General features: G+C 52.6%; 5 protein-coding genes across 5 annotated transcripts; 4 read left to right on the top strand and 1 right to left on the bottom strand.

The window, feature by feature from the left end:
- Positions 1–428: 428 nt before the first annotated feature.
- PG998_003863 (uncharacterized protein) lies at positions 429–1,836 on the top strand (the record flags this gene model as incomplete). The annotated part of the gene is made up of 5 exons (XM_066870681.1): positions 429–679; positions 764–770; positions 834–1,216; positions 1,277–1,344; positions 1,406–1,836. 5 exons carry the CDS (start codon positions 429–431, stop codon positions 1,834–1,836), a joined length of 1,140 nt encoding a protein of 379 aa, XP_066734431.1.
- Positions 1,837–2,195: 359 nt separating this feature from the next.
- On the top strand, positions 2,196–4,105 carry PG998_003862 (uncharacterized protein; the record flags this gene model as incomplete). Its single annotated transcript, XM_066870680.1, has 7 exons — positions 2,196–2,263; positions 2,338–2,666; positions 2,723–2,769; positions 2,832–3,005; positions 3,065–3,626; positions 3,679–3,825; positions 3,882–4,105. 7 exons carry the CDS (start codon positions 2,196–2,198, stop codon positions 4,103–4,105), a joined length of 1,551 nt encoding a protein of 516 aa, XP_066734430.1.
- Positions 4,106–5,175: 1,070 nt separating this feature from the next.
- Positions 5,176–7,255, bottom strand: PG998_003861 (uncharacterized protein; the record flags this gene model as incomplete). Its single annotated transcript, XM_066870679.1, has 5 exons — positions 5,176–5,688; positions 5,756–5,920; positions 5,974–6,155; positions 6,391–6,979; positions 7,076–7,255. The coding sequence occupies 5 exons, from the start codon at positions 7,253–7,255 to the stop codon at positions 5,176–5,178; spliced, it is 1,629 nt and encodes a 542-aa protein (XP_066734429.1).
- Positions 7,256–7,905: 650 nt separating this feature from the next.
- On the top strand, positions 7,906–9,705 carry PG998_003860 (uncharacterized protein; the record flags this gene model as incomplete). The annotated part of the gene is made up of 6 exons (XM_066870678.1): positions 7,906–7,917; positions 7,977–8,308; positions 8,404–8,567; positions 8,640–8,868; positions 8,931–9,021; positions 9,241–9,705. 6 exons carry the CDS (start codon positions 7,906–7,908, stop codon positions 9,703–9,705), a joined length of 1,293 nt encoding a protein of 430 aa, XP_066734428.1.
- A 620-nt stretch (positions 9,706–10,325) lies between these two features.
- On the top strand, positions 10,326–14,059 carry PG998_003859 (alpha-aminoadipate reductase; the record flags this gene model as incomplete). The annotated part of the gene is made up of 4 exons (XM_066870677.1): positions 10,326–10,958; positions 11,038–11,601; positions 11,713–13,260; positions 13,313–14,059. The coding sequence occupies 4 exons, from the start codon at positions 10,326–10,328 to the stop codon at positions 14,057–14,059; spliced, it is 3,492 nt and encodes a 1,163-aa protein (XP_066734427.1).
- Positions 14,060–14,264: the final 205 nt, after the last annotated feature.

Here is a 14,264-nt window from a genome sequence, read left to right as displayed (position 1 = left end):
CAGAGGTGACTGCATGCCTTCTGTTGCTAGTGTCCAGAGTCTGTGCAACAAACGCGTTGGTGACTCCGGTAGTACGAGATGTTAGCGACATAGCCAAGGCTATAGCTCTTTTCCCGCCATGTGGTGTAGGTTGCAACCCACTATTCCAGCATCAATCACCACGATAACGACAAGCATATGACTGATCTCTTCGATCTTAGGTTCAATGTCTTACCAAACTGGTGCCAACCTCACCACGCGGCTTGAATACGGCCTGCCTATGCACCAACGAAGCCCTTAACGCCCAGATAACAGTCTGTATGACACAGGCATGCTCTAGATATGACCAACTCAGTGAGTGCAGATTCTCAGATGCATCCCAGCTTCGCTCAGCTTGATCGACCTTACTGACCTGTTAGCGGATAGAGTCCAGAAACGCTTCAGCGACAATGTGCCACGAGCCTATCCGCGACGAGAGTCTGAACCAGGCCCTAGTCGCCATCATAGGCTGCGGGATAACGCTGGTTATCTTTCTTGTCCGCATTCTGTTCCAGATTTTTCAAAACGGTCGGGGTTTGCAAGGGGATGATTACAGTATCATCGCGGCCATGGCGCTTACGTTGTCGATCAGCTGTATCAGTCCGTTTGGTATGACTTCTCCCGCTGCCTTCTCTACCATGAGATGGGCCAATGAATGGTGGTACAGTAGCTGACAGTACTATAGCCGACCTGAACGGTGTTGGAAGAGACATCTGGACACTCACTCCCGAGATGATCGAGTCAGCTTTTTTGTAAGTGACCGGCCGAAGCTTGTACAAGAACCACACATCTGGACTAACTCCAACGATTGTAAGTTTTTCTTTGTTGGGGAGCCCATCTACTTTGTCGCCCAGGGACTAGTCAAGATCTCGATCTTGTTGTTCATGCTCCGCATTTTCCCCAAGCAAGACATGCGCAAACTCATCTACGGCGTCTGCGGCATCATTGTTGCGTATACAATTGCTTTCTTCTTCGCCACTCTCTTTCAGTGCCAGCCCATCAGCTTCCTCTGGAAGCAGCTCGACTCAAACTTCCCCGGCAAATGCAACGACATTCACCTCCAGGCCTGGATAGCTGCGGGGATCAACATTGTGCTCGACATCGTCGTCATCGTCTTGCCCATCAAGAGTCTTTGGAATTTGCAGGCCAGCTTACCGAAGAAGATCACAGCTATATCTATGTTTTCACTTGGCGCTGCGTAAGTGTCAGGCTTTCTAGCGAAACTTCGTTTCTATCGTTCCGCTAACCCAGTTTTCAGTGTTACTGTGATCAGTATCATCCGGCTACAGTCTCTCATCATGTTTTCCAAATCTGTTAACTTCACCTGTAAGCAGCACCACCTGGCTTTTTTTAACATGACGTGCTAAGGTGACACCAAACAACGCAGGGGAAGGTAGGAAGGCTGGTTCCTGGAGTCTCATCGAGCTCTATGTGGCGATCATCTGCACGTGCCTCCCGGCGCTGCGTATCATGATCATGGCGATCGGGGCACGGTGGTTCGGGTGGAATAACTCAATGGCGACACGGTACGGCGCCTCTAGCGGGTACGGGACCACGTCGAGGCTGGGCATATCGCACCGGTCCGTCAAGTCGGCTTCGACGACCACGATGCTAAACAACTGCGGCCGCGGCAGTGACTTCATTCGACTCACCGATGTCGAAGCCGGGGGCCATGCCCATAACGGGAAGGTACCACCGTCGCCGTCGACGACGACGCTGGGGGGCGAAGGAGACAGCGAGAAGACGATGGCGACTCACAACCAGATTCATGTGACGCGCCAGGTCGTGGTGAGCTGCATGGATTCGGGGAGGAAGTGAAAAGTGTAAAATACAACTGTCGTTTCTGTGCCGCGCAAGGAATCAATAGCCGCCAGCTTTCCCCGCCTCCCAAAACATCAGGCGCTAGCTGCTATAGAACTGTCGTTTCTGATTGCCCTCCATGGCCCTGTCCGACGTGGCAGTTAGTATAATAGCTACGTGTACCCCTCAGTCCAGTGGGGATCAGGGGGTCACGTTCTGGAGTCGACCCCAGTCTCCAGCGCAACCCCGGTGCGGGGGGGGGATCATCTGCAGACGCAAGTAAGCTCGGTATAAGTAGTCATGATGAGCACCCTTCTATTTGCCCGTTTTAATCTTTCTCGTTGCCTCAGTCGTGGGATCTGGGCTAACTATTGACTATGGTCATTCTGTCTGGACGCTCGTTGCACTGGGCCATTACGGCTACGGCCGGCAGTGGCTTTCTCCTGTAAGTCGTCTTGGCTTGCCCTTTTCGCTCTCTCCACCGTATCGCCTCTGACATGGATATGTGACTGCCCTAAGATTCGGCTATGATCAGGGCGTCATGTCTGGTCTCCTGACCGGCGCCGCCTTCACAGCGCGCTTCCCCCAGATCAACACCAACAAAGGAGCAGGCGGCAGTGCATCGCTGCAGGGCACCGTCGTCGCCATCTACGAAATCGGCTGCTTTTTCGGCTCGCTCCTCGCCATGATCATTGGCGAAAGGATTGGTCGGAAAAAGACCATAATGCTCGGCTGCCTCATCCTCTGCATCGGCGGTGCCCTGCAGGCGTCAGCCTACACCATCGCACACATGATTATCGGCCGCATTGTCGCGGGTCTAGGCAACGGCCTCAATACCAGCACCATCCGTAAGCGTCCAATTCTGATCGGCCGAGTACTACTGACCACCAACACGTATAATTAGCTGTCTGGCACTCCGAGTTGATGGTGGCCCATAAGCGTGGGAAAGGGGTAAGTCCAAACGAACAGAGAAAGGGAAGAAAAAGAAGGAATGAACTGACAATTTTCTGCAGCTGAGTATCGAGCTAGCCATCAACATCTTTGGTGTCATGACTGCCTACTGGGTTGATTATGGCATGTCTTTTGCGAACAATGATTCGCAGTTCCGCTTTCCTCTGGCCCTTCAGTGTCTTTTCGCCCTTTTCACCTTCTCAGCCATTATCCCACTACCCGAGTCGCCGCGTTGGGTAGGTTCCTCACCCTCAAGCCTCTAATGCGCAGACCTTGACTGACTCCTGATCGCCAGCTTCTCGCCCAAGACAAATGCGACGAGGCTGATCAGATACTCCACTCCCTGATTCCCGCCATGACATCCACCGAAGACGCCAACGAGGCGGTCCGACTAGAGATAGCACGTATTCTAGACGCCATTCACGAGGAGCGGGAAGCCTCAAAGGGAAGTTCGTACAGAGCCTTGCTCCAGAACGGCAAGCAGAGGTTCCGTCTCCGAACTCTGCTGGGTATCGGCGGTCAGTTCATGCAGCAGCTTTCGGGTATCAACCTCATCACGTATTATGCACCGACCATCTTCCAGAACTCGGTCGGTATGTCGCATGAACTATCGCTCTTGCTGGCCGGTTTCAACGGTGTTGCTTATTTCTTCTCTTCGCTAATCCCCATTTGGATTATCGATCGCCTGGGCCGTCGGAAGCTGATGCTGTTTGCGGCGGCTGGCCAAGGCGCTTTGATGGCCATCCTCGCCGGCACCGTCCGCAATGGGTCTGCACCAGCTGGTATCGTGGCCTCAGTCATGCTTTTCGCCTTCAACTTCTTCTTCGCCGTTGGACTGCTCGCTATTCCATGGCTGTGTGAGTATGTCCCCATTATGCGTCCATGGCTCTTTCTGATCATGGGTACCAGTACCTGCAGAGTATGCGCCGCTCGCCATTCGCCAACGTGCCGCTGCTCTCGCTTCGGCCTCCAACTGGATTTTTACTTTTCTCGTAGTTGAAATCACTCCGGTGAGCATCCAGAATATTGGATGGCGCACATACGTTTACTTCTGCGGTATGTACACTGGAAGATTATGTGTTGATCGCCACAGACCAACTGACGCGCTTCAGTTTTTAATTTCTGCTTCCTGCCCCTGATTTACTTGTTTTACCCTGAGACCCGCAACCTCTCCCTAGAACAAATTGATAAGCTGTTCACGGGAGAGAAGGTTCTTCTTCACTGGAAGCCATCTATGGGTGAAGTCAGCAGTGGCAATTTCAGTTCCAAACGTCCTGCTGAACACCATGATAAGTCGGTCGAACAAGTCGATGACGTAGAAAAGCCAACTCTTTAATCTGACCGTCCGACTGGTAGTTCGTGCTTTGGTAAGCGACTTTGACAGCATGCAAAGGCATAATCTTTTGGAAACATGAATACTGCAAATGGATGTATCAAAATGTAACTAGAGTGCCAAAATGATTGCCTCCTTATTACTCTCATTTTCGACGGACTGTCTTGCAACTTTTTCACTCACGGGCGCAAGAAGTGATCAAGGACACCCGCCTACTTTCCAGGCTAGAAGGACTCAATTCGATTGCATAATTGATATGATTACCGATTTTAGACGTTGCTAGTTCAAGATTTCGGGCATGAGGATTACGCCGAGTGTTAATTCTTTTTTGGTGGCTTTTTTTGGCTCTTCGGTTTAACGAAGGTATACACCGGATATTAATGTACCGGCTACCAGGAGGTAAAAGCGGATTAGTTTATTTGTGCGGCTGTGCGGCTTTCTTTATTCTATTGGCCCTTCCTTGTAACGGTATTTTGCTCGGGTATATTAATTTATACTGTTAACAGTTGTCTATATCTGGTGTAAGACATTATTTGGATGTCCTAGGTCCGACAGGGAGACACAAATAATACACGATGGTTGATTCAATGCAGTGGTCGACGCTTGTAGTCTTTTTCTTGAGACTCTATCTATATATGACGATTGAATATGGATACAGTTGTCGTCACCGGCTCCAACACTGGTCTGGGAGAAAGAAGCAGCACGTCATTTCATCGATCTCGGCGTCACCCAGACTCATTCTCGCCGTGCGAAGTATCGACAAGTGCAACGCTGCAGTAGCGCCTCCGGCTCCGATTGTAACTAGTCCCGATGGAAATGTGTTGCAGCGACGCGTGTGGGACGAGTTGATGCAGAAGTCAGAGGTAATTCAGCCTGGTGCGATGAGACACTTCTGGGTCGTGTTAGATCTAAGCCATCTGTAACTCATGTGTATTGGCACTACTATTTATTCTGTGGACAAAATCAAGTGGGCAATGCTATTATTGCGCAGTCTCTTTACATACACAACTGGTTCAGCCATTCCGGATGACGTCTGCAAAGGCAGCACCCATTTCAATGGCAAGAAGTCCCCACTACTGCGTCTCTACTCTTGGCTTTGCTCTTTGAATTCCGTCGACTCTTTTGTTGAGAAAGTTTGTCATCAATTCATCCACATTGGGAGACCAGTATGATGCGATCAATGCAACGCTGCCAAATGCAATCGTGCTGAGGTAAACCACGGCGAAGCTTTGAGAGTACGAATATTTCTTGGCCGTGCTGAAGGCCTCGAGGACCAGGCCATTAAACCCGGGCACACTTTGAAACGCTGTCGTGCCATTCTTAGCGGCCTCGAGAAAAAGGGGGACGCTGGTGGGGGGCAGTCCCGCTTGGACGACAGCAGACGGGATGTTGTTAGCCATTTCCTTGGGCAAGCGATTCCCGTTTATGGAAACGAATATGCTGGTGGCAATAGTACCCAGAATGTTTCTGCAAGAGCCGAAGAAGCCTTGCCCGATGCCGATGTCGTCCACTGGCACTATGAGCCCGCAGCTGACCAGGGTCAAAAGCTGCGTCCAGCCGATGGATACTCCTGCTACCACTGCAACCTAAGCATAGCTTGTTAGTATGGCTGTTACTCATCACGACAGATAGCGGGTATTGCTTTTTACTCACTCCGATTGTTACTCCGAGCCGGTATTGGTTTGTCATAGCCATTAATCCTGCAAAGAGTACAAGTAATGTGCAAGCAGTCATTGTCTGAATCCTGGTATGTTTGGCACGCTTCCAAAAGAAGCCCGCGATGATCTCCCCGATCGCGATGCCGGCATTGGTTGTTGTCTACGACTGTGTCAGAGCTGGGTTCCATATACAGGTGTGAGGGGGTAACTTACCGAGATGAGACCAATCTCTATATTGCTAACATTGAAGAGATTCTGCGCAATCTGGGGCAAAAAGAGGTTGAAGGAGAAGAAGCAAATCTGCGAGACGCATCCGACCGCAATGATGGCTAAATAGCCCTTGACTTTGAACAGGTGCAGTGGAACAATTCGCGTCTTGGCGTTTCCGTACGCCTCTTTTGATATTGTTAGATGCCCATTCTCCGACATCACGAGCAGAGGGGATGTAAGACATACCCCAAAAACCAAAAGCAATCAAAGAAACTCCTCCTACTACCACAAGGGAGATAACCCGCGCTGACGACCATCCGCCCACCGTTACATCTGTGGACCAAACTAGAGAGCGGCCAAAGTCAGTCGATACTGCCCTCCATGTTGGCTTCAGGGGGGCTAATCTATGGGCTGACCTACCGAAACCAAGCAAGAGCAACACCGCCCCTCCGACATATAGAGCTAAACCGACATAATCAAGTTCGGCCAGCTGGCGGCGCCAGGACTTTCCAGGATTGATCTGGTCATACCCGGGAGGGAAGTAGCAGAGGAAAAAGAGAAAGGCGGACGCAAAACAGAAGGCGGCATTGATCCAATAAGTAGCGCGCCAGCTAACGGCCGTGTTCTGTACTAACAAACGGCCCAGAACGGGACCGAACCCGAAGAATGGCAGGATACAGAGTGTGAGAGTGGCCTGACTGATGGCGCGAAACCGGTTGGGGACGATCTCCTGGCAGTAAAGCGGGTAGAGCGGCTGGACGCTGCCACCTAACGCAAGGACCACGGTACCACCGAGAAGGATGCTGACATTCCCGCTGAGCGCGCAGGGGATCGATCCGACGCCGCAGAGGATCTGTCCGCCAATTAGAAACCAGCGGCGCCCGAAGATGTCAGTGAGGCGGCCCACGACGAGGAGGCCGACACCCTTCAAGAGTGTGTGCAGGAGCGGCACAAGGTTGATGTTGGAGTCGGGGCCGATGTCCGTATTGATGATGGGGAGAAGGCTGACCTATATGAAGGGCGGATTACTCCCTTTTCGTCAGTCATCTCGTGTTTTCCTGACTATGCGTTTGAACCAACCATCTCGGGGCTTGAAGGAACGTACTGGTATGTTGTACGACACGTAAAGGTTACACGCCGTGAGAATTAGAGCGAAATAACTCCCAACGAAGCGTGGGGTAAGATAGTATCTCCATGTTAGCTCTTCAATGGGGTCGCTATTAAGTTGTGCACCATCAGCAACGGGCTGCTCAAAGTGATCCTTTTCATTCGGGGTGGAAATCATCGTTTCTGTAGCCGCTTTCCTAGTGAGCTTGGGATTGATTCTGGAATATCAATGATCATTTCTGAAAGTGCTTTTGTTTGTAAAACAACTCAAGGCTATATAAGAGACTCTGGGCTAACGCCAAGGAACACAGCGTGGTACAATAACGTCTTTTGGAATTATGGAGGCTAAGCGAACTCGTATAGGCGAAAGTACTAGACTTCCGAATCAGGTAATACGGGGTTCTACTAGAGCTTACCGCAGCCACCACAGAACGATGTCTTACCGACTCTGAGGTGGAGCCCATTATCACAAGTCGAAGATTACAAATACCATGATAGCCCATAATGATGACTTGGGCTATGTAGCTGAGTCTGGGTTTGTCAAATGCGCATGCTGACTGACATGTCTCAGACGTTCAGTCTCTGAAGTGCTTACAAGTATCAGTCACGCGGCCTTGATGGATGAAAAACCCCGACAGGACAATGAAATTCGTAATGGCAGTATTTCAAATGAATATACGCAGCCCCAGCTATGTTTAACTGTGTTATCGATACTCGACGTGTATATATATGCAGAATTTTCCTGCCTCGAAACAAATTCCCAGAGGGATCACACACGCATATGCAGTATTAACACACAAGCTCCAAGCTATTTGAAGCAAACATAACATGGAGTCTAAGGTGAGTAGCACCAGCGCCCATCAAACTCGACACGTAAAGCGTGTGTTGACTCGTCTCAGGTGTCATGGGCAAGCCAAGGCTTACACGTCGCCATCGTTGGAGCTGGTATCGGCGGTCTCACCTGCGCAATCGCCTGTTGTCGAATGAACGAAAACCTGAAAGTTACCGTTTTCGAGCGCGCAGCCAAGGTGCTCACATTGGGCGCTGGCCTCCATATCCCTCCCAACGCGAGCAGGGCGCTGGCCCGCCTGGGCATCCTCGACAAGGTCAAGAAGGAGGCAGCCGGCTATCAGGTCGACCAGTTCACCCTGCGGCGATACGAAGACGGCGAGGTCATCGTCCAAAAGCCCTTGGCGGGAAGGGTCGAACAGGTGTATGGAGGCGAGTGGATGTGAGTAAACGTCACGTACCTAAGGGAGGAAGTACGACAATATTGTGACACAAGAGGGTTTAAGCTAACAGAAATAACTAAAGAGCCATCCATAGAGGTGACTACCAAAGCGTATTGCTTTCCGAGGCCATAAGAGATGGCGCAGAAGTGATGTTAGACGCAGAAGTCATCGGTGTTGAGCAGTCGCAGTCAACCCGACAGACTGTATCGCTGAAAGATGGAAGACGCATTGAAGCGGACGTGGTGGTTGGAGCAGACGGTAAGTAGGTCATCTTAACTTCCACGAGCTTACACATTATCAATGCCGGCCTGGCTGTTGATCACACCATAGGACTGTGGTCTTTGATGCGAGAGTTTGTCCTCGAACATCCCTTCGCACCAACGGAGACAGGCGACCTAGCGTATCGGGGAACCTTTCCTCGCGAACAGCTGAGCCGGCTTGGAAATGAAAGAGTCGATGAGATTCTTCAGCAGTCGGACATCCAGGTCTGGCTGGGCCCGGGCAAGCATGCTGTGTTCTACCCCCTAAGGAACCAGACGGAGTACAACATTGTCTTATTGTAAGTCGGGCAACCTAATCACCAGTTACGGATCATGTAAGTGGCTAAGAACTATTCAATAGAGTAGGGGATGATTTAGCCAAAGGTGTCAAGATGGCCCCCAGCAGTCTAGAAGAGATGATTTCCCACTTCGATGGCTGGGATCCTATGTTCGTCCGCCCATTTCCCCTTTCCCCTTTCCCATCTAGTCAGTGCAATATCTAACGTCGGCGACTCACAAAAAGCCTGAAAGACATTATCTCGTGCCTTGAGACTCCTTTGAAGTGGAAATTGCTTCACTTTGAGAGCCTGGATAAGTGGACGAAGGTACCCAAGCATTCTGACATAATACAATCTGGGGGCCACCGCTAAGTCTATGCTTTCATGTTACAGGGTCCTATCGCTTTGCTGGGAGATGCGACGCATCCAACGCTGCCATACCAAGGCCAGGGTGCTGCCATGGCCGTCGAGGACGGTGTCGTTCTGGCGCAGCTGCTGGCGAAGTCGCTAGAGAAGGGTGGTATACCAAACGACGAGGTCCGCAAGAACGACTACCTGGCCGCTCTGCTCCGGCTCTATCAGGAACTGCGCAAGCAGCGGTCCGAGACCAACGTCGCCGGTGCGGTGCACACGCAGCACCTTTACCACCTGGCCGACGGCGAGGAACAGCAGGAACGCGACGCGGAGCTGGCGGGCCTGCCGGGCACCGACTGGCAGGGGAAATGCTCCTTCAATTGGGGCGATGCGGAGTACCAGAAGAGTTTGCTTGGGTTCGACGTACTGGCCGATAGCGCGGAGAAATTTGAAGAGTGGTGGGTTGCATCCCAAAGGGCAGGAATGCAGAATGGCCTCGCCTAACTTAGTCAAGGTAAGGAAGCTCGCCAGGTTTCATCGTGGTTCAACGAAAGTTTCATTGGTACACTAGATACGCAAACGTGATTGGAAGGTAGTGGTCATGGAGAAGTACAATGCCCTATGGGTCTCCGTATATAGAAAGCACTCGATATAGCTCTTTAACAGTATGACAAATGAAGCTTGAAGTCGGCCTTCTGAGCTGGAAATGATTCTTGCAGGGTCTCACGGTGGGGGTGGGGCTACTAGAAAACGACGATCACATTTTGCATGTTGGCCTTGGGGCATACAGCTTTGCTTTCAAGTTTACCTGCCATGTTAGCGTTAGCTTCAACCAATTGCCGATTGCCAACGAGTATCCAAGTAGTTCAATATAGCTTCTTTTCTCCAGTTATTCTGAGCCCTATTTGTATGTGATATGTCAATAAATCTGAATACCGCCGGATGACGCGGGTCAACCCCACAAAGGTCCCTGGATGCCCCTCATCCCCGATTTCGGAGAACAAGCCGAATTTCGAGTCAACCTTTTTTCGCCCTTGCGACATAAGCTCGCAACTTCCCTCGAAAACACACTTGCCACGAGACATATCCCCGAGCACCAGACATCGCGGGATACAATCGCCACCATGGTATTACCGGACCCTACCGTCGACCTCGATTGGAGCGGCTATATTGGGGCCATCCACGAGATCTTCCACAAGAATGCCCGAGCGAATCCCGACAGGCCCTGCGTGACCGAGACGGCCTCCTCGACCAGCCCCGAGAGGCGCTTCACCTACAAGCAAATCTACGAGGCGTCCAATGTGCTGGCGAATCAGCTCCGCGACGCCGGCATCACCAATGGCGATGTCGTCATGATCTTTGCCTACCGCTCCGTCGAGCTCGTCATTGCCTTCATGGGTACTCTCGCAGCCGGTGCCACCATCACGGTGCTCGACCCCTCATATCCCCCGGCTCGCCAGTCGGTGTATCTCGAAGTCTCGCAGCCCAAGGCCTTGATCTCGATTGGAAGGGCTAAGGATGAGAACGGGCCCTTCGCGCCGCTCGTGCAGAAGTACATAGACGAGGAGCTGGTACTCAAGACACAGATTCCCGAGATGCGCATGGGCGACGACGGCTACCTTTCGGGTGGCCAGATCGATGGTAAGGATGTATTTTCTGACGCGCGAAGCAAGGCGTCAACGCCTCCCGATGTCCTAGTTGGGCCGGACTCGGCGGCGACACTCAGTTTCACCAGTGGATCAGAGGGCCGACCTAAGGTAAGTCAGGCGTATAGCTTGACTGATTTCAAGAGCCAATGGGCAAAGTGAATGCACAAACGGGCTGACGAATGTAAAGGGTGTTTTGGGACGACATTACAGCTTACCAAAGTACTTTCCCTGGATGGCCAAGGAGTTCAAGTGGTCCTCGGAGACCAAGTTTGCGTGCCTCTCGGGCATTGCTCATGACCCGATTCAGCGCGATATCTTCACTCCGCTTTTCCTTGGCTCCCAATTGATCCTACCGGCTCGAGAAAATATCCAACACGAAAGACTGAGCGAGTGGTTCCGTGACCACAAGCCCAATGCCACCCATCTGACGCCAGCCATGGGTCAGATTCTGGTGGGAGGCGCAACCGCAGAGTTCCCTTCGCTAAAGTGGGTGCTCTACGTTGGCGACATTCTGACCAAGCAGGACTGTGCTGCGCTTCGCAAGCTGGCACCCAATGCAGAGATCTGTGCTGCCTACGGCACCACCGAGACGAACCGAAGCGTTTCGTACTATCAAATCAAGAGCCGCGCGGAAGACCCGGATGCGCTGGACAAGTTTGGCGATATCGTCCCTGCTGGCAAGGGCATAGAGAATGTCCAGTTACTCATTGTGAATCGTGAGGACCCCACTAAGCTTTGCGGTGTCGGCGAAGTCGGTGAGATTGTGATGAGGTCGGCAGGCTTGGCAGAGATAAGTACCTCCTAGTAACAATCACCGATGCCTGCTAACATTATGGATTACGGATATCTGGCCGATCCCGAGAAGAACAAGGAGAAGTTCTTGGACAACTGGTTTGTCGACAACAACAAGTGGGTCGAGGCCGACAACAAAGTTGCCGACCCCGCCAAGGAGCCCTGGAGAAAGTACTACAAGGGTCCTCGTGATAGAATCTATCGCACTGGCGATCTCGGAAAATATCTCGATGACTCCGGTGTCTGTGCGATTTCGGGCAGAGCGGACAGCCAGGTGAAAATCCGTGGATTCCGCATCGAGCTGAACGAAATCGATAGCAACCTGAGAGGACACCCCCTGATTCGCGAGTGCAAGACGCTTCTTCGAAGGGATCAAAACGAGGAGCCGAAGCTGGTTAGCTACATCGTGTCTGAGCACCAAGAGTGGACCAAGTGGTTGGCAGACCGTGGCCTTAAGGACATCGAGGACGAAGGTACTCAGATCGGACCCGTCGTCGTTTATCATAAACGATTCAGGCCCATGCAAGCGGAAGTCCGAGACCATCTCAAATCCAAGCTGCCAGCCTACGGTGTCCCCGGCTACTATATCTTCCTCAACAAGATGCCTTTGAACCCGAATGGCAAAGTAGACAGCCCGAATCTACCCTTCCCGGATGCAGCTCTGATCTCGGAGGAGGCCTCGGAGGAGGATCTAAAGAGCTGGGAGGCCCTCAGCAGCACCGAGAAAGAGCTGGCAGAGCAGTGGGCGACTCTTATTGGGGGCCTGAATGCCAAGACTCTGCGGCCTGAGTCGGATTTCTTCGAGAGCGGCGGGCACAGTCTGTTGGCGCAGCAGCTTCTGCTTAACATCCGCAAGACGCTGGGAACCAATGTTTCCATCAATTCGCTCTACACTAGCTCATCTCTTAAGGCACTCAGCGCACAAATAAACCGTCTGCGCGATGGTAAGGGTGAAGAAGGCGCGACAGAAGAAGGCGAGCCAGCATATGCTCAGGCGCTCGATAAGCTTTTAGGCAGCCTGGATGCTACATATCAGACGGCAGATCCAACATCACTCACCCCGAACGGCAAGACCACCGTCTTTGTGACTGGCGCCACAGGTTTCCTGGGATCTTACATAGTCAAGGACTTGCTTGACCGCAAGAACGTCAATGTGATCGCCCATGTGCGCGGAGCCAGAGACGTACCAGCCGCCCTCGAGCGTCTGAAGAGGTCTCTCCGCGGATATGGCGTCTGGCAGGATTCGTGGGCAGACAGGCTGAGCGCAGTCATTGGTGATCTGTCAAAGCCGCGCCTCGGACTTGACGACAAGGCATGGAACGAGGTCGGCGACGCTGCAGACGTCGTCATTCATAACGGCGCACAGGTACATTGGGTCCAACGGTACAAGCATCTTGAGCGCAGCAACGTGATATCAACGCTCGATGCTCTGCGGCTCTGTAACCAAGGCAAACCCAAGCTGTTCTCGTTCGTCAGCTCCACAAGCGTCCTCGACACCGATCACTACATCGAGCTATCAGACGAGCAGACCAGTTCGGGACGAGGCGCCGTCATGGAAGCAGACGACATGATCGGGTCTCGTTCCGGTCTTGGTACTGGTTACGGCCAAACCAAATGGGTGAGTAACTTTCAGATACCTTCCATGGTTAGCATATACTAACAGACGCCAGGTATCTGAGCAGCTAGTCCGCGAGGCTGGCAGGCGAGGTCTCCTCGGGTCTGTTGCCCGACCTGGCTACATCCTTGGAGATGCCGCCACTGGTATTTTGAACCAAGATGACTTCTTAGTCAGAATGTTAAAGGGCTGCGTGCAGCTATCGAGTCGCCCACACATCGTGAACACCGTCAACGCCGTGCCTGTAGGCCATGTCGCTCGCGTCGTCGTTGCTTCTAGCTTGAATCCTGTTGCGGCTGAACCTGCGAACAGCGGCTCTAGCGACGGCGGTGTCCACGTCATCCACGTCACCGCCCATCCGCGCCTGCGAATGAACGAGTATCTCTCCACGCTGAGCTACTACGGCTATGACGTGCCGGAGGTGGATTACGACGACTGGAAGGCACAGCTCGAGACCTTTGTTTCCGCTGGTGCTGTCCAGAAGGATGAGGAACAGAGCGCTTTGATGCCTCTCTTCCACATGGCGACGAACGATCTTCCGTCGACGACACGTGCGCCAGAGCTTGACGATCGCAATGCCGTGGCCGTGCTTAAGGCCGACGCCGATCGGTGGACAGGTGTTGACGAGAGCGCCGGTGAGGGTATCACCCGGGAGGCCATCGGCCGGTTCCTAAGATATCTGGCCGAGACCAAATTCCTGGCTTGGCCGACGGGCCGGGGTCGGGAGTTGCCAGCCATCGGGGTCGACGTCGCGAAGGCGCAGGCGCAGTGGGGCGTTGGTGGGCGTGGAGGAACGTCGTAAGGTAAGGCGGAAAACAGATCTCATCTAGATGATACATGTACAGATCGTGTAGATAAGAATTACAAAGACACACGTGCTAGCTTCTGTCTTTCGAAGATAACCGATGCCTTCGTAATGTCTTAGTTGTCAATGGTTCCAGGCAGCCCCACCCCCACTGAGACGCTACCAAGGCCCGAGGCCAGGGCCCCAATCAGGCCTCAGAGCC

This window comes from Apiospora kogelbergensis, assembly GCF_038363985.1.
Source record: "Apiospora kogelbergensis strain CBS 113332 chromosome Unknown utg000002l_segment0_segment0, whole genome shotgun sequence".
NCBI classification, from domain to species: Eukaryota; Fungi; Ascomycota; class Sordariomycetes; order Amphisphaeriales; family Apiosporaceae; genus Apiospora; species Apiospora kogelbergensis.
This window is presented reverse-complemented; position numbering and strand designations above follow the sequence as displayed.